We start from the raw sequence: 20,548 nt of genomic DNA, 5'->3' as shown, positions 1-20,548 counted from the left end.
AGAAGCAATACCTTCTCTTATTTCTCCAAAGATATGATGGGTAATATTTTTGAGGTTTTGAAATTGCTCAACAATTCCATATGTTAACTCTCTTTTGCTTTCTCCCACCATACTCCTTAGTTCTCCCTTTCTTGTCCCCTTACCTTTTCTTTACATATATTTTAAAATTTTTGGTTTGTTTTGGCCTCTGGCTTTTCTGTTAGCACTTCTAGATTGTTGCATATTTAAGGGTGGACAGGGTAGGAACAGCCTGATCAGCGGGTTAACAATCTAGAGGAGAGAGAAACTCTGGCCCAAGCTAATTACTGGCCAATCTTTAGCTTTTCTCTTCTATGCTGTTAGATTTCTCAGGGAAGACTCTTGCTGTCCAGCTGGAAGATTACTTGCTGATGCTCTGGGAATTCTACCTTGGAAGACTGCTGGAAGCTTGCCATTTATCCTGTAAACTTAGCAAGCTGCTGCTGCCATAGACCTTATTTGTTCCCTTTCCATAAACAGATCTGTGCTTTCCACCTGGATTGGCAAAGAGGCCAACACGATACACTGTTGCATATGATCTTGTAATCTAATAGTTTCTCAACACTAACTTCCAACACAGCACCTTATTTTAGCACCAGGTAGTGTCACCAACTCCTGCATCTTTCTACGAGCTAAGCTGGTGATTTTCTCCTTTTCCCGCTGCAGACCAAGCAGTTATATGACTCAAGATTTCTGACAGCTACCTTCTGTCCATTTGCTTTTCAAGTTCCACCTTTGGTCTAGTAAGTGTTCACAGTTTCAAAAGTCTCTCTGGGACCAGCATGTGGTATCGCAGATAAAATATCACTTGCAGTTCTGGAATTCCATATGCATGCTGGTTTGAATTCTGGATGCTCCACTTCCAATATAGCTCCCTGCCAATACACCTAGAGCAGCGAAGGATGGTCCAAGAGCTTGGGCCATTGCACACTCCTGGGAGAGCCAGAAGAAGCCGGTGGCTATGGCCTGGTGCAGCCCTGGCCATCATAGACATTTGGGAAGTGAATTGGCAGGTGGAAGATCTCTCTGCCACTCTCACACACTCTGTAACTCTAACCTTCAAGTAAATAAACATTTAAAAAAATTCTCATTCCAGGATATCTCATGAAACTTCAGGAGAATGCATAATTTGAGAATACATCAATCACTGTATTTATCCACCAGCACGTGGGATTTATCCCTGGTGCATAGGAATGCTTCAACATAAAGAAATCAATAAATGTAACATTTTTCATTAACCAGCTGCAGAATAAAAAACTACATGATTATTTTAGTAGGTTCCCTGAAATCATTTGATTATGGCAATATATTTTCATGATAAAATCTTAAGTATATTGGGTATAGGAGGAACATTCCTAAAAACAATCAAGGTAATGTATATAAATCCCTTAGACTACATCATATTGAATGGGAAAGTCGGAGGCATTTCTACAAAGGTTCAAAACTAGACAACAGTGGCTACCCTTATGACTGCTGTTCAGTGAAATCCTGGAAGTTTAAGTATAGGTATTAGGCAAGAAAGAGAAATCAAAGAGATACAAATTGAAAAGCAAGAAGTCAACTCATCTTTGTTTTCAGATTACATGATTCTGCATACAGGGGAACCAAAAGGCTCTACTGAGAAATTACTGGTACTCCTATAGCTTGATAACATTATGGGCTACAAGATCAAAACATACAAATCAATAGCCTTTGTACAAACGGACAACGCCAAGGCCAAGACAGAATATTTAAGATGAATCCCTTTCACAAAACAGCTGCAAACAATGTTTACTATCTCAAAATAAATATAACCCATGGATGTGAAGAATCTCTGCGACAAACATTATAAAACATTAAAGAAGTAAACTGAAAATGACACTAAAACGTGGGAAATTATGTCATGTTGGTGAATTTATAGAATCAATGTCATCAGAAGCGTGAAGCAGGATCCCTGCCTTACACAGTAATCGACTGATCAAAGTTCTGAATCTACAACCTGGGAGCATCAAAGTACTAGAGAAAATATCAGGGACACTGAAAATATGGTATAGATAAAGACTTGTTGGGAAAGACCCCAGAAGCACAAGCAACTAATGAAAAAAAATGGGATTACATCAACCTAAGAAGCTTCTGCACTGAAAAGGAGATTGTCAACAAGGCGAAGAGGCAGTCAACACACTGGTAGAACATATTTACAAAGTATTCAGTTGACTAACATGAAGGATCTAAAAAGCACTCAAGAAACTCAACAGCAACACAACAAACAATCCAGTTAAGAAATGGGCAAAGGACTTGAACCATTTTTCAAAGATGAAATACAAATGGCCAGTAGACACATAGCCAGGCTCACTTGCCACCAGGAAAATGCAAACGAAAAAACAGAATGAGGCTTCACCTCACACTACTTAGAATGGTTATCATTCAAAAATAATTTTAAAAACTAAAATGCTGACAATGATAGGGAGGGAGAAGGTACTTCATCCATTGTTGGAAGGACTGTGAACTTGCACAACCTTAATGGAAGGCGGTATGGAGATTCCTCAGATAGCTGATAAAAGGTCCACCATATGATCCAGGCATCCCGCCCTGTGTATTTATTCAAATGAAGTGAAATTAGTGTATGAGTCATCTGTACCCTCATGTATACAGTGCTCAATTCACAATAGCTAATATATGGTATCAATCCAGATGCCCATCAAATGGTGATTGAATAAAGAAATATATACATAGACACACACATAGCTTGGAATACTGAATAGCCAAAAAATAAAAAAGGAATGAAATCTTGTCTTTGAAAACTAACTGAATATAATTGCAACCACTATGCTTAGTGAAATAAGCCAGTCCCCAAGAGACAAATGTCATATGCTTTATCTAATCTGTGATAACTAATATGCAGGGCAAAAAATGTAATTTATATGAGTGAACCTAACATCCTGGGATAATTTTGATAGCTTTTTTCAGCAGTCCTAGGGAAGAGTGTGTTTTTCTTCCGACTGTCTATGGGTTGATATCTTTACCTAGTGGAGTGTTATGCCTTTGATTTCCACGTGAAATAAAAATATGCCATTATATAAACTGGGGAAAATAGTGGAGGAGGAGGGTTGATGGACATGCGGGCAAAAGGGGCAGTAGAGCAATAAGGATCACACTGTGCCTAAATCTCTATTGTGAAATATGTGAAATTTATTTACTTTATATAAAGAAAGAAAGACATTTTTAAAACATACACATAAAACAAAATCTATTATTTTGCCCTCATAGAAGTTTCTATGCCTGTAGGTCTATATGTTTTGGTAGTAGAATGGAAACTAATTATATACTTTAGTAGTCATATGTAAATCTGCTTCTCCAGAGACATTTTGTATTCCCCAAATTGTAGCAAAATACTAAATGTTTATAACACATTGTTTAAATGACATCTATTTGGTAAAGAGAATATAATTTGAAAATTTAAATTAAAAAAGAACTATATTAATTCTGTCCCAGGATGGTGCCTTATGACCCAATTACTGTCTCTCAGTATCACTGTGATGGTCCAAACTCTCGGCACATGGACCTTGGGAGGCAAATTACATTCAATCACAGTAATGGACTGATCTCTCCACCTGTCTTCCTGATGCCTCTGTCATTTCTACCCTATTCCAAATTAATTCCTGTGTGGTGTTTTCAAAAAGAGCACATGTTTTCATATCTCTGCTTCAAATATTGGCTGACTTACTTTCTCTTGGGATACAAGCTCTTTTCACTACCCCCAGTTCCCAGCCTCCAACTAACTGATTTTCCCCATATTGTCACAACAGTACGTTCCCTCATAAGGAGTGGCAGTTCCATCAGTCTACCATTCAAGTGTGCCCCAGCATTGCTGGTGTAGACAATGTGAGACAGTCCAGCATCCCAGTGTCTAGATATTTCCAACACTTTCATTGGAAGTCCATCTGTTATTTGGAAGTAGGGATGCATGTTGCAGTGTGTCTTCACATCTGGATATGATAGTCTCCATTACTCCATCACTATATACTCCAATTTGCATGATGGTTTCCTTATATTAGACAGAACATATGGTATTTGTCTTTTTGGGATTGACTTATTTCACTTATTTCACTTATTTCATAGAGAGCATAATTGTCTCTAGTTGGGGCCGTCTAGCTGCAAATGATATAATTTCATTCTTTTTAATGGCTGGGTAATATTCCATGGAGGAGATGTATCACAGTCTCTTTAACCATTCCTCCTTGGACAGGCAACTGGGTTGTTGCCATGCCTTTGCTACTGCAGACTGTGCTGCTGTAAATACAGGATTACAGATATTTCACTCACATCATTCCACTCTTTGATTTTCTGTACTTGGTTTATTATCAACTTTCATGCCTTTAAATGCCTGTGTCCCTCCTGGCACAGAACCGTTGAAGATTTTTTCTAGCCATAAGTATTTTCATTATCTCTATGAAATCGGGTGTCATCCACTCCAGACCGAACTGGGTTCTAATCCTGAGCTTCTCTACAAGATACTGCATTGTCATTACTCATTTACACTCTTGTGTCCCCATCAGATGAAGAGCTCCTGAGCCAATTCTTTGTATCCTCAGCCTAAAATGCAGTGGCTGGCACATTCTAAGCATGTGTAATTGCATTATGAATGAAAAAAGCAGCAGCCCACTTAATATCAACAAAGTAAATAATCAGTGACAAAAGTAATCTATACTTTAATAATTAAGAAGTAAAGCAAAATTTTCAAGAAAGAATTCAAGGAACGTACTTTTTGAATACCAAGTAAACATAGGCTTTTCCTTACTTTCTTTGTTTTCCCCATTGCCTTCAGGATGGAAAGATTGAGATCTTCAAGTGCTGCTAGTACATTCTCATACTCGCCCAAATGCTGAGAAAAATACTCTGAAAGTGAAAATACGGAAATATATTAGTGTCTCAGTGTAGATAATGGTAAAAGAAGAAAGCTTAGATGATGCAGTCCATGAGTAAAACAAATAAACTGTCAGTTACAAAAGGAGACTACAAAAAAGTTTTTAAATGTGACTAAATGTGCACATGGGTTATTTCATTAAAAAAGAGAAAGAAAGCTGCATGGTTATCATTATTTCTGCATGATTTTCTTTCCTACAAAAACAGCGGAAAATGAATCTAGATCTGCTGAAACGGTTCTTTCCATTAAAAATAATTCCCCACAGCGTATTCTTATACCCATTACTCTGACAGAAGTAGAAAGACATCAAGTTACATTTTAGTGCTTTTTCTGGGAAACACTTCAGAAATGTAAGCGGTCTTCAAAGTTAAGAATCAATAACGCTGCAGAACGCAAGCAAAGCCTCCTGTGGGTCCTTCCTGTGGCTGTTTCCATTGGGATCCATTTTCATTTTCCAACAAACTGGACTGGGCAAAGGGCGTGCTTACCACATTTTTCAAATGTTAGGGATAACTTCTGTATTGCATATATTGCTCATATTTCTAAGACTGGAACAGAGATTGAGTTAGGAAGTCATGACTAACATCTAAGTTATTATGACATGACTTACACTTAGATTTAGAAATCTTAATATTTCTAAAATGAGAGCTATCTGGCTTAGTACATTCATAGGCTGAAAAGAACAGGAGCCTGAAGGTAGTAGAAAACCAGTGGTCCTCATCACCCCTGGGAACTTTATCTCTGGATGAGCAGCAGGCTATTACTGTGCCTCTGTAATGTAGCCTTTGTATTTGTGAAATTAAACTGACATGTAAATATAGTTCATGTAAGCTACTAGGAATCCTAGAATCAATTCCAACATTTTTGATGAAAGCTTCTGTGATTAAATTAACACTCCGTGTGCGATTATTGATGTTGATAGCGACAGCAAACAAAAGGTACCACTGATATATTTGGTCAATGTGTAGGCTTCTAAGAAGAAAGACAACACAAACAACAAATAAATTCTAGAACACAGCTATCAAAATAGAGTATGTGGATGTATAGGTTAAATAAAATAGCAGAACCTAAGCCCCGAGAGGGTCTTAGAGTATTAGAGAAAATGGTTAATAGACACAAGAATGCAATTAGAAAGGCGAAAAATTTCCAATGTTCTACAGCTATGTAGGGTGGTGACTGTTGATAATGGCTAGTACACAGGATTTTGGATTTTCCTACCACAAAGAAAATATCTGAGGTGATTCATGCACCAATTACTCTGATCTGATCATCACACATTGCATACATGTGCTAAAATGTCAAACCATTTCCCATAAATATGTATAATTACTATATGTCAAAGAAAACAAAAAATATTTTAAATGACACATTTCTGCCCAAAAAAGCACAATGTATTCTAAAATATGGAATGCTTGAAGACAATGATGCAAAGCATCTCTTATAAATATTCTATTAAGAAGGCATTAGCTGGAATTAAGTGAGAAAGCACACAGTCTTTACATGCCTAACTCAAACTAACATTTTAATTATGATGATGATGATGCTGACATTTTAATAACGTTGATAAAGATGTTTAACTTTATGTAATTATTTGAACTGCACTAAGTATCCGTGGACAACACTCTTTAAAAACTGACAGCATCGCTGTAGGATTTTCAGAGTTGGAAGAACATTAAATCAAGTCCATACAAAGGTGAAAAAAGGATAAAGTGTAAAGTACTGGAAGCTTTAGGGTTTTAGAAAATTATAATACACACCAAGCCTCAAAGAGATTGTAATAGGTGACAAAGAACAGGAACAGGCATTTTTCAAATTAGGAAACATAAATACCAACAAACATAAAAAATGCATACTGCCATCCCATGTATATATTCTAAAAATAATTTTAAAATTACAAATTCTAGTAAGAGTATACAGGTACCATAACACACCATGGGTGGAAATATAAACAGATACAACTGCTGTTAAAGGCAGAATGAAATTTCCTCAGAAAACCAAAACAAGGTCTACCTACTGATACCCAGCTGTCCCACAAAGGTATCCAAAGGAAATGAAATCAGCATATGAAAGTTAACCTGCATGTTTACGGCAGCTCAATTCACAACAGCTAAGATATGGAAGCCATTCAGATGCCTGTCTGTTGGCGACTGGGTTATAAATGTGATCTACAGACATGGTAGAATATCACTCAGCTATTAAAAAGAAGAAAATCCTAAGTTTGTGGAAAACCAGACCCAAAGGAAAATATATCTTCTTTTTCTCTTACTTGTTGTAGGTAATATACAGCAGATATAAGCTGTGTGAATGCCACACTATTTGGTATGTAAATATGGCTCTACTGAATCATACCTTTAAATGATAATACACTCATTTCAAGTGCTAAAAAAAGAAATGGAGGGAAAGCAATGAAGATTCTTCGGGGCCTATTAATGCTCTGTCCGGGATCTAGATTTGACTATGAATATGAACATGACAAAAATGTTCATTTATCAGTCCATTTAATGCATGTCTTGGCATAACACTATATCTCAGTGAAATGTTAAGAATAAAAATACATTTAGGCAGAAATGCATGAAGCAAAAACAGGAGAATGTGGAACATTAGCATACCAGGTTTATTAAATGCAGTGGGTCACCTTTTAAAAAGTGTATCAGTATAGATTCCAGGAGAGAAGTTGATTTTCATCTTGAAATCTCATCAATGAATACACACATAGACACACGATGATAAAACCCACGAGCAAACCAATGACCAGAAGCCTCAGAGCTGACACCTATCCGGAGTCATTCTTTCTCCATCCTCCGTCCATCTATTCGTATCAACTCTACAAATTACTAAGAAAAAAGAAAATTACCTCTCAAGCAAAGAAAAAGAACTGATAACAGAGAGAACTCTGATAATCTACAAACTTTGGGTAGAAAATGGAGCTATTTTAAATTATTTCAGCTCCACTTCACTCAAGCTTTTTACCTCTCAACAAGTCAAGGCTAATGAGGCTCCAATAAATTCCAAGAGAAGCTAAATGAAAGAACCAGAGACATTTAATATAGAAAGAATAATTTCCCTGCACTTCATATTGCGAAGTGTTCATTTACTCAGTTCATGACGGACTATGCTTATTGCCTTTAATGTGCCAGGTGCTGCGGCAGAAGGTGATGATACAACGGTGAACAGACAGACAACTTGTTTTTACAGAGCCAACAATCAGCGAAGGTAGAGTAACATCCCAACAAACAAGTATGATCACTGTTCGAAGCGAGGGCTCAAGAGCTCAAGGACAACATGCAATCCAATTACAGAACGGAGAATGCTCAAGCCTGCTTGAGATAAGTCAGACAGAGCCTAATGGGGGGACATAACAACAATGCCATTAAAGGATGAGAAGGACTTAACCATTGGATAATCAGAGAAAAGTCTATGTAGCAAGTACTACCTCATTATGCTTGCAGGAGTGTGTAGTTTAACCCTAATCCAACATAAAGGACAGAATGAAACGATATTAAGGACGTTGGGTAGTAAGGAAGCAGGACACTAAAGATCAGGGATGAGAGAGGAAGCTGGATGTGCTCAAACATTCTTTGCTAGGTGCAGTAACTTTGATCTCAAGGTTAGGTCAGTGTTTTTCACCATCAGCATCAGAATTCTCTAGGATCTAGTTTTCAGGCTAGAACCATGCATTCCACTTGGGAACTTGTTAGCCTGTAATATTTAATCCAAGCTTGCTGAATCACAAGTGCATCTTAATAAGTCCTCAGGTCAGTTGTTGCATATTTAAAGACTTTCGTTTGCTTGCTTACAAAGGTTTACTTATTTATTTGAAAGGGAGAAATCTGTTGGTTCATTCCACAAATGCTAAAATGGCCAGACCTAGAGTTTCTTTTAGATCTCCCACATTAAAGTACAGCAGCCGTTGGTCCATCTACTGATGCTTTCCCAGGCACATTAAGAGGGAGTTGGGTTGGAAGTGGAATGGCTGGAATTGGACTGATGCCCTTACAGGGTACTGATGTCATAGATGGCAGCCTAACTCACTATTCCACAATGCTATGTGCTAGAATATCTGTTAGAAATGAAGAGTATCCATATGACGTTATCTTCTAAATCCATTTTGGGGGTTGAATGCCAAGAATAGTTTTTTAAAGGTTTCCAAGGAGATTATCATGTAGATTTAATTTGACATTACTGTGGACAATGGGAAGCCCTGGAAATGTTTCGAAAAGCATGGTATCACTTCTAATCTTCCAATCTGCAAGGCATACACATATGTACTGTCAACTATTTGAGGAATGTTGGTGACACTGTCAGAAAGGGCCAAGGATACCAACCAACTTGCAGGAGTGATTTCATCACAGTATACAAACCATGGCTCTATCAAAGCTGAGGTGTGGGAGCTGATCACAAGCTTAGAATTCTGGCAGTCCACCCTCATATCCCAAAATACGGCAGCCGCGCAGGGGTGGTCAGTGATGGCTTTGGGCATGAACATGGAATAATGTTTTACTCTGGTTATTGTCCTCCGTTCCTCATTTGAATCACAATGCCAGTGTGGACTGGGCAAATGTTTCGTGCTGAAAGCACAGCACTGGAGTGGGGAAAAGAAGTTTCAGGAAAATTAAGATTTGTAAAAATCTTTTCCTTTGGTTCTTAAAATAATTTCCTGGGGGGGTGGAATACTCAATTTTCTTGAGAACCAAATATAGACTCTATGGGTTTGAGTGAAGCAGGGCTGTCCTGCACTTATGGACCATGTGAGAACCAATCACCATCAGTGTAGGTGAAGAATCTTTGAAAAGTAGAGTCTGGGCATTGAGAATATGAGTAACGAAAGAAAAGAGCACAATTTACAAAAACAATGATGTATGAAGCAAGGCCAGGAAACAGATGGTGCTCCGAGGATCTCCTCTGGCACGCCTTCTCCAATAACACGCTCACAAGAGGATGGCTTCTCCTTCCACCAAGGCATTTTATCAGTGGATTTGTATGCAAAAAACTGCAAGTATTTTTTTTTATTTCACCTTTTGTTTTTAAAGTTTGATTATATCTGAATTCAAAGAGACAGACGACTGACTCATCCATTGGTGGCCAACAATGCCAGAGCTGCTTCAGGGCGAAGTCAGAAGCTGGAAGCTAGATACAGGCTTCCCACATGAACGGCAGTGACACCGGTCCTTCAGCCAAGGCCTGCTGCTTAGCAGAGTGTGCACTGCCAGCAAGCCGGATTAGAAGAAGACCAGCTGGTATTCAAACAGGTGTTCCACTATAGGGCGCGAGCATGCTCGGCAGTGACTTCAGAGGTGTGCCACATGTCCACCCCTCGTAGTTTCTAGTCTGTATTTCAATTCTCCAAGTTACTGAATCCCATAGCTGCCACAAGGGTCACACTGGGAACTGGGCTCACAGTATTCTCTTGAATTGAGATTATTTTGTCTATATTGATCTTGTGAGACCTTCTAAAACAGACCAGGAAAACAAAAACAGGGAGGTAGCAGAAAAGAGATATATGCATCTAAAGACCTCATGTTCTGAATAGGAGTATTAGAATTGTAGAAACATGGATTATTTAATGAGGTATAGTAGATCAGTATTACCCAAGTGTGTTTTTTTTAAAGTTTATGAAAAGAGGGAGAGACAGAGAGACAGGGGGAAAGACAGAAAGACCCTTTGTCTGCTGGTTCACTCTCCAAGCAGCCTAAACAGCCACAGCTGAACCAATTCGAAGCCAGGAGCTTCTTCAGAGGGTGCAGGGTCCCAAGGCTTTGGGCTAGCCTCAAATGTTCTCCCAGGCCAATAAGCAGGAAGCTGGATAGGAAGCAGAACATGTGGGACACAAATCGGCACCTTTAAGGGATCCTGGGCTTGCAAGATGAGGATTTAGCCATTGAGTCATCGCACTGGGCCCCTACCCAAGTTGTTTTACAACTAAATCACGGCTAACATGTGCTAGTTGGGTAGCCAGGGCTCTGACATTCTGAAAAAGACAGGTTTCTTTGCACTGCATGTGCTGTGGCAATGCAGGCTGATGCAACTACTAAAATAACCAAGCACAGAAAGCTAGTAAGCTTTTATTATGTACAGTTTCCTGCACTGTCAGTTTTTATTATCTTATTTGTACACCTCATCTAACTTTTAAAATAGCTGAATATTTAGTCGGCAACATGAGGAAGAGCTAATATTGCACTATTCGATGTATTCACCCTTCCAAAGCTTCCTTACAAATTTGCTTTCTGATCACTCTCGCTGCATGAACTTTAGTTGCAATTGCTCTTCATCCATCTATAAATATCACAATTCTTAGCTACCAAGTGCAAAAGGGTTCAGGAAAAATGGAAAGGTTATGAAAGTAGTCTTAAGAAGAAAGCAATAATTATGCTCATGATTGCTTTAGATCAGAGCTAAAGATGGAACACATACAAAAATACAAAATTCAGTGCTGGAGTTCAGACACAATTGCTTGATTAAAATCATGCAGTGAAGGACATGAACAGGCATTTCTCAAAGAATGAAATCCAAATGGCCAACAGACATAGGAAAAAATGCTCAGTGCAGTAGCTCATAAAAATCACAGTGAGGTTTCACCTCACCCCATTAGAATCACAATCAGCTAAAAATCAAAAACCAATACACGCTGGCAAAGATGTGGGGGAAACCTACTCTAACCTTCTGTTGGTGGGAACATAAAGCAGTGCAACCACAATTGAAACCACCAGGGGGAGTCCTCAGAGATTGGAAAGATCTACCACGTGACCCAGTCATCCCATTCTTAGGGATTTATCAAAATGAAATGAAATCAGCATGTGAGAGAGTTATCTCTACTTGTATCTTTATATCAGCATAATTCACATAATGGCTAAGATGCGGAGTGATCCTGGTGCCCACCAGCTGATGCCAGTGCACAGAAGATGGGGTACTCACTCTGTGGAATATCACTTAGCAAAAAAAGGAGGAAATCTTAGGTTTTATAACTCCGTGGATACTACTGAAAATCATTATACTTAGTGAAATAAGCTAATCCCCAAAAATAAATATCATGCTTTCCCTGTTCTGTGAGTAACCTCTAAGATCAAATGAAAGCAGCAGAAAGTTTTAGACATCTGCAATGTTTCATCAGCTTGCAGGAGAAACCACGTGAACTCCACCTTCTGTGCCAATCACGCCCCACTCCTCCCGCACAGAGGGAGCCAGCGCAGGGCGTGAGGTGGCATTTCTCTTGCCAGCACTGAAGCACTTGGTTTTGATTAGAATCCAACTTAAATATTTACTTAATGTTCACAAAACAATGAGAAATGAAACCCTACCATGGAAATTAAAATATGGATTGTTGAAGAGGGAGGAAGAAAATTAGACCGTGATTGGGACTACCGTTATTGGACTTAACAAACAGGTAATGCCACTAGTTCATTTAACTAAAATATGGGGGGATATATGGTAAACTCCTTATCTAGTTCCCTTATTTTGGAAGAAAAGACAAACATTAAATTTACAGGGGATTAAATAAAGATTCACTCTTTTTAAAAATTTAAAATGTTTCAATTCCTGGTGACAACAGAGAGGCAATATAGCAAATTAAAGAGAGCCATTGAATATTCTTACTTCCAAAGCTCTGTTTTCTCATCAGATTACCCATTCCAGGTAAGGCAAAAATGGACAAGAGAATTATCTAAATGAGCTGAGAGAATGACTAATTGGCTTGCCTTACCTCAACATCTTATACTTCAAATGGATCTCCCACCTTCACGAAATTATCATAAAAACCACCCCAGCCCTGCACCTTCTCTGTCTACATCTACTGGCAAGGACAGCCTACATGGGCGTGAGGGTGTGCAGCGTCGTGAAGTGTAACCTTGCCATGCCTATCGCCTGCTGGGTGTGCACAGTGGAAAAGCCTTGGCAGATGGATTACATGTCCACTATATACAATTATTCAAGAATATTTATTCTGTTTGTTTCAGTAGAGAGCTGCAAAGTCTCATCATCATGGAGACTACTGTTCAGCAGGAAGCCTGGTGGCACGGATGCGTATGGGCCCTCCTGGCCACTCAGCCCTGGAATAGCCACACGTGAGTGGTGCCACCACCTAGGGGTGTGTTACTAGCTGGCCAGATTTTCCCCATTTTTCTCTGCCGGTGCTTCATCTATGAACAAAAGCACCAAGTGCTTCCCTTTAGACATATCTCGCTTTCCAGTCTGACTCTGCCCCATGAATCCTAGAGCTTGTGAGGCAAGAACCTCACCCATTAGGGTACTGCTCCGGGCCCTAGTTCTAGAATTTAACAAAGCCACCAACAACAGCCGTCTGACAATACTAACTAGTGATTATGTGCCATCTAATCAAAATGCCCAGAACAAAATGCCAGAATGCAGGATATCAGGACAACGGCTATGGACAAAACTACCATGACTGTCACCAACCATGAGTTTCTTTATTTTCCATTGGTCATGAAAATCTTTTTCTTGTCCCTAAGTAAGTGTCTAGGATTCCATATGGGTGCTGGTTGTAATCCCAGTGGCCCCGCTTCCCATCCAATTCCCTGCTTGTGGCCTGGGAAGGCAGTCAAGGATGGCTGAAAGCTTTGGGACCCTGCACCCATATGGGAGACCCAGCAGAAACTCCTGGCTCCTGGCTTTGGACTAGCTTGGCTCCAGCCATTGCAGCCGCTTGGGGAGTGAATCAATGGACAGAAGATATTTCTGTCTCTCCTCCTTTCTATATATCTGACTTTCCAATAAAAATAAATGTTTTTTAAATTTTTTAAAAGATTTATTTATTTTTATTACAAAGTCAGATAAACAGAAAGGAGGAGAGACAGAGAGGAAGAACCTCCGTCCAATGATTCACTCCCCAAGTGAGTGCAGTGGCCAGTACTGCACCGATCCAACGCCGGGAACCAGGAACCTCCTGTGGGTCTCCACGTGGGTGCAGGGTCCCAAGGCTTTGGGCCATCCTCTTCCCAGGGCCACATGCAGGGAGCTGGATGGGAAGTGGAGCTGCCAGGATTAGAACCAGCGCCCATATGGGATCTTGGCGCGTTCAAGGTGAGGATTTTAGCCGCTAGGCTATGGCTCCAGGCCCTAAAAAATTTCTAAAACTAAAAGTTATAGGACATTCAGTGAGTTCAGTGGCTTGTGTAACAAATCTGGAGATGTTCATGTGCAAGTGCAGGTGTGCTTCCCCAGCCTTGAGAGAGATCCAAACGGGACAACGTTATCACATGTTTACTTTAGAACAGAAAACTTAAAGTGTTCCAGGACCGAGAGAAATAGGACTTGTTAAAGTATACATATGTAATGATCCATATGTTTTCATTATGAAGAATAAATTTCAGATACAATTACCCATGACATTCTTAATCTGTGACTTTTGTCCTCAATCACAAAGATGAAGAAAGTAAATGAAGCAATCACTAGACCAGGCATTTGTAAAGATTCATCCCTCATCTTTGAATCACATATTTTGCAAGTGACATTTATAATTCCAGAAAGATTTAGGTAGGTGTGGGACAAAGTGATTTTATAGTTCAAAGAGACAGCTTTGCAAAACAGTAACAAAAGGTTCTGCGCAGCGTATTATGAAGAGAATAATGAGGTTGTCTTAAACACCAATTTAAGGATAGGCTCAAACTGGGGGAAAATTTGTTCTGATAAAACTGATGTACTAGTTGGAGTAATAATTTTCCTTCTCTGAGTACATTAATGAGGTCCATCTCTTTCTGCAGTGAAATATGTACATGAGCAAACTTGATGGGTAAAGATATCTTGAAATCATGATTTTTTTACTTTACTCCAGGATTCCTAATGGGATAACAAAGCCAGAATAAGTATATACATGTGAGTATCAAATTATACTGCCTTGGAAAACAAGCAAAGAGTTTGGTCATAAACAGACTTACCACATAGTTCTTCTGTGTCAAGATTGCTGAAAAAGACATTTTAGAAAGCATTATTAATTTTGTGATAGTTTTGATATGTTTTTAATATTTAAATACAGTTATTTTCCAATCTACATTATATTAATAAATTTAATATAGGTAGGTTTTATTATAAATTCTATACTGTAGGAATAGAAACAGATTATCAACAATGATTGTGCCAGATTCAGTCTCAGAAAAAAAATACTCCTTAGAGTTGCCCTTCACCCACTACTGTGCTGAGAGTATAATGCATGAGTGTGCAGGAGGCTCTGGAGTCAGAAAGGCATGAGTTCAAATCCTGACACTACAACTTACTTTCCATGTGACCTGGGACACTCTGCCTCTCTCTGTCTCACATCCTGAGTACCAAGAAAGAGATAATACCATGGGCTTACAAATGTCATAGAATTTAAACGCATATAAAATAATTAAAAGAATATCTGGCATGTAATAAACACTTGATAACTGCTAGATTTCTGACTTGATAGGACTACAATTTATGAATCTAAATTCAGTCTTTAGAGTAATTTAGTTCGTTCTTGCCCTGTCTAACATGCCCTCAGCTGTCATGACTCCTATACCTCCCCAGACTCTCCCCTCTAGGCAAGCTGCAGTCCCCCACGCCTGGGGGCCAGGATGATGTGTCCCAGCCTGGGGTTCCCTGCCCCCCACCCCCATGACTCGAGAAAGAAAGAAAGAATAGTTAACTATGCTGGCACACTGATGCAGTTAAATTTGGCATTAGCCAGGCCCCCAGCAGTGTAACACTCTCTTAGCTACAAGGCCATGTAGGCTGCTGCCCACAGCTGGGGCGGGTTCTGCTTTTAGAAGCAGTCAGGATTCCTGGAGAGAAGGAACACTGGTGTGAACATTTCACTTATTTGCATCTTTACCAGTTACTTCACTCATTTCGTTATGCAGCTTAAATATAAGATCTATTTTAAGATACCGTGTGTTTGCTTTTGGGCAAATGCTGTCTCCACACTCAAGTGGATCTTCATGCAAAGTAGTACTTGCTACATGCGAAGAGACTCATCTGTAAACTGGTACTGAGACGTATTCATTCTCTCATTTCTTCACTCCAGAAACCTTTGTTGCAGTAACACACATTGTTCTAACTGCCAGCATATATGAGGTTTCAACATATACCAAAATGAACAAGCTTATTTCTAGGCAATAAGAGCTCAACTTAGAGACTCTTAAAATAACTAAATTACACTAAACTGGGCAATAAATGCAAGTAGAGAACTAGCAAAAATCTCCATAAATACATAGAATAACAATGTTTAGCTATACCTCAAAGGTTGAGTAATAGTAGAAAAAGCAAAAAGGAACGTCAGGTTGGAGCAAAAGCTACATGCAATAACAGATGAAAGCCGACAGTATTTCATTGAACTTCAGGAAACTGCGCAGTTCCTTTGGCATAGGTCATTAATGAAACAGAACTAAATAATGAAAGGCCTTGCATGCTAACCGAAACAGTTTCTCTTTATTCATTTGTCTACTTGGAATCATACAATTTCAAGTGAGTAACATGGTCAGGTTTATACTTCAAAAATGTCAGTGGCAGATGGATTGAGATCAGACCGTGAGTAGGTACGAAAGAGGCCATGAGCCCAGCTCATCCACTGTCTGAGCAGGATATTCTGAATGAGAGAAGGAAGCCAGCAACTTGGCAGTGCAGGCCCCCAGCAAGGTGAGAAAATGGAAATTCTTTGAAGTTCTACATGATATTGCATTTTCATAATTTTCCTAAAATTTGATGATGTGTAAATATCAATTGTGTACTTGTCTAATGATAAATAAGTCTGCATGTCCATATCTGGTTGCAAGTGTAAGGACATGAGCTAATAAGAGTTTGATCAGTAACTACTCAGAAGTTTGTCCTATCTATGGCAGTGGATAGAGGTGGGGAGAGAGGCAAAAAAGAAATGACATACCGGAACTCAAAAGCATGTTAGATGCAGGAAAAGAAAGCCTTGACATTTAAAAAAATAGTATTGGAAACACCTTTATTCACTAAAATACATGTTGTTTCCTAACTTCAATATTTTCAAAGGACTTCAGACTTGAAAAGAACTTTAAAGTGAGATTTTTGTTTGAATTTCAAAAAGAATGAGCAGCCCAACTTTATTAAAATTAGCTTACTTATAATAAATTGCAAACAGAGCAGTTCAGAATAATTTTCAAGGTATCAGCTCTACTTGTTCTCTAATAAAGCACTATGCTTGTAAACTATTGTAGCTTTTGTGGCCTCAAACATTCTTTTGTTCAGCTGCTTGTACACGCTATGTTGCTAGTAGGAGGAAGTGAAAGTGTCCTTCCTATAGCAGGCTTATATGTGTGAATTCCAGAACTGATTTCTTACTAAGATATGTTCCCATTCTTCTGTAACATTGGAATTTTAAAGGAAATCTAAGCTACAGATGGGTGTACAAGGTATGTGATAGTAGGTAATATTTCCCTGCTTATTCTTACATTCATAGTAGAAAATACAACCATATTTTAGTACTGCCATCATTTTGATCAAAATACACATAGAAGAGCAAGGTAAACGAAAAAAATGGATACTAGTTACACTATAAACATATTTTACTGACGCAGAACCAGAACATAACTACCTAACAGGGGCCTGGTGCGGTATCCTAGTGGCTAAAGTCCTTGCCTTCATGTACGGATCCCATATGGGTGCTGGATCTAAACCCAGTGGCCCCGCTTCCCATCCAGCTTCCTGCTTGTGGCCTGGGAAAACAGTCAAGGATGGTCCAAAGCCTTGGGACCCTGCACCTGTGTGGGAGGCCCGGAAGAGGCTCCTGGCTCCTGGTTTCAGGATAGGTGCAGCTCTGACTGTTGCAGCCGCTTGAAGAGTGACTCATTGGATGGAAGATCTTCCTGTCTGTCTTTCCTCCTCTCTGTATATCTGACTTTCTAATAAAAATAAAATACATCTTTTCTAAAAAAATCTACCGAACATTCTCAGTTACTAAAGAATAAAGTCATTCGTTCCAAGCTCTTTGGCCACAGGAGAAAATGAAGCAAATCCTACACTCAAGAAATGAATAAGTAAATTATGTATCATCATTGCAGTATACCTAAGGAGCTGTCAAGAATTTGGAAAAATGTTTAATAGTTATGTAAATGTTATATCAGACATAAATACACCTATATATATGGGTGTGTATATGTATGTATGCAGGTATATACATATTCAGTATATATACAAGATAGAAGAAAGCAGGAGAAATAAGCAGTGTTAAAGCATAAAAAGTAAAAATTGGTAATTGCTCTTTTCATATTTAACTCCTTATGAAGCTACTTGATATAGATTGCATTTGGTCAGTTTGGACTTGGCATTCAATTTTGTAAACAGCACACTTGTGGCAGTTCCAATGAAACACTGACACAACACACAATCTAACGCAATTCATTTGTAACCTATGTCAGCAGTTGAAATTGTTTTGACTTGACTCTTCTGCTTTGGGCATTCCAAGCTCTGATGAACCAAATTCCCATTCTAAGAATGTTGCTTGCTCAGGGAAAGAGAACATTTGGGATGTGTCTCTCATTTCTGTTGGGAACTCTGAATGCCCTCTGAAGCTCTGAATCCTAGGAAACTTCCTCAAAACAATTTTTTTATTCAGATGAGCAACATTCATTATCTCTGAAGTGTTTTCTACTAATTGAGCTGCCTTAATGGTTTCAACTCGTAAATAAATAAGAACGAAGGAGTATGACTCGCTTACTAAAATTAAGCCAGCATCCTAAATCCTCTCTGGCTGCTTCTCATTGTGTTTACTTACTTTTGCTTCTTTTTCAAAATGAAGAAGGAATAAGAGACATGAGCTGGAATCTTGAAAGAGTGAGTCATAGCTTACGTTTACCAAGCTTCCTATTCATCAGCCACCAGCCTGAACACTACCAGAGTAAATGAGCAGTTCTTTTTTTTCCTTCGGTTGGCAAAACATTGTGCTAAACTCTGAGACTTCTTAATAGCCTGAAGAATTAAATTTGACTTAAAAGTATATGCATGTTTCAACAGGGAGAATCCGATTGTATATGCAACATGTGTAGCTACTGTGTTGGGAGATTTATACTGATGCATACATCAGTTTACTGGCCTACCAGCAAACTGGCTAAGTAGCACAATGCAAAGCCATTGTAGGATTCTTCACTTTACAAAGTTATATTATGATAGCTTCATTCACTAAGGATAATCTGAAAACAGCTTTCCATTATGCCCAGGGCAAAACATAGAGGCAGCTCTGGCATGTAGGTGCACATGCGCACGCATACACTAGCATTAACAGAAGTCAAGAGAGGCAGTTTACATCACTAGAAGAAGGATGAAGTACCTGACCTTGAGGATATTTTGAACAGCATTTAAATCCATGGGCAACATTTGCAATTGATCATACAAGAGTCTGGCTAACATCAGTGCAGGAATACTGTGGGAAAGGCTATCACCAAAAACTGGACTTGCCCCCTGCAATAGTACAGTCACTGCACATACCACTGGAGCTAAATTGGATCCCCAAACTGGGAGACTTTGTCTTAGAGAAACGTGGCAACATTGCATAGATAGTGGCTAAAGGGATTTCAGACTAGATGCTATTCAGACTTTCCCACATGCTGGGACCAAGTGTTTTATTAGAATCCTGAGCTGGTGCCGTAAGAGTAGAGCCCTCGATACATAACACGTAAGTTCTGCTTTTGGAGACTGGGTTACCAAGATAGGATCTTGGATGCTTCAGTCTACTGAAGAACCCAGAATAAGAGTAGAAGAGGAAACTGTGTTTTTATCATCGATGCAAGTACCCAGTTCTCAGAACAAGATGATACAAAAGGCCAAGCTGTCAACATCGTGTGATTTTTATGATGTTGAGAAAATGAGCCCTGGAAAAAGGTTTTTCAATCCCTTCTGTTGAAGTCAATCATTATTCCTAGAAGCCCAAGAGTGCACCAGAGCCTTTAGTCACAGGTGAACTAGGGAAAACTATACGGAGATGGAGACTACAGAAACTTGATCAACGTTTGACCTCAGTCCTGAGGCCAATGAGTATAAGATAAATTTTTGCACATAAACGCAATGTCTGACATGAGATACAAAATGGAATTGGAAATGCATCTTTTCTTTTTTTTTTAAAGATTTATTTTTATTATTTTTGTATTGGAAAGGCGGATATACAGAGAGGAGATACAGAGAGGAAGATCTTCTGTCCGATGATTCACTCCCCAAGTGAGCGCAACGGGCCGATGCTATGCCAATCCGAAGCCAGGAGCCTCTTCCGGGTCTCCCACGCGGGTGCAGGGTCCCAAAGCCTTGGGCCGTCCTCGACTGCCTTTCCAGGCCACAGGTTGGGAGCTGGAAGGGAAGCGGGGCTGCCGGGATTAGAACTGGCGCCCATATAGGATCCCGGTCGTGCAAGGCGAGGACTTAACCACTTGCGCCACCACGCCGGGCCCGGAAATGCATCTTTTCAAAAGGTACTAAATATTATACATGTGTCTGTAAGGATTGCCCTGTGTCCTGATGATCTTCTTTAGAAAAGGTGTTGCTTCAGATGTAATTGAGGTTAGGTGCTACAGAATAAGAGTGGGCCTTTCTTCATTAACTTTCTCGTTACAGGAGAAGAGATATTGAGGTACAGATATACAGACATATAAGGGAGGTCCCCGCATGAAGATGGAGAGACTCAAGTTATGCCGTCACAAGCCAAAA

At 39.3% G+C, this 20,548-nt stretch overlaps 1 protein-coding gene across 1 annotated transcript in view; it reads right to left on the bottom strand.

Moving 5' to 3' along the window:
* NECAB1 (N-terminal EF-hand calcium binding protein 1) overlaps nucleotides 1-20,548 on the bottom strand; it is a 203,502-nt gene that overhangs the window by 102,600 nt on the left and 80,354 nt on the right. The window contains exons 4-5 of the mRNA XM_040993280.1: nucleotides 14,809-14,834; nucleotides 4,796-4,893 (exon numbers count right to left, since the gene is read on the bottom strand). Coding sequence (XP_040849214.1) covers nucleotides 4,796-4,893; nucleotides 14,809-14,834 — 124 coding nt within the window. The remainder of the gene's footprint in view (nucleotides 1-4,795; nucleotides 4,894-14,808; nucleotides 14,835-20,548) is intronic.

The sequence above is a fragment of the Ochotona curzoniae genome, unplaced genomic scaffold (genome assembly GCF_017591425.1).
Source record: "Ochotona curzoniae isolate NIBS_2020 unplaced genomic scaffold, NIBS_Ocur_1.0 contig_1071, whole genome shotgun sequence".
Lineage (NCBI taxonomy): Eukaryota > Metazoa > Chordata > Mammalia > Lagomorpha > Ochotonidae > Ochotona > Ochotona curzoniae.
This window is presented reverse-complemented; position numbering and strand designations above follow the sequence as displayed.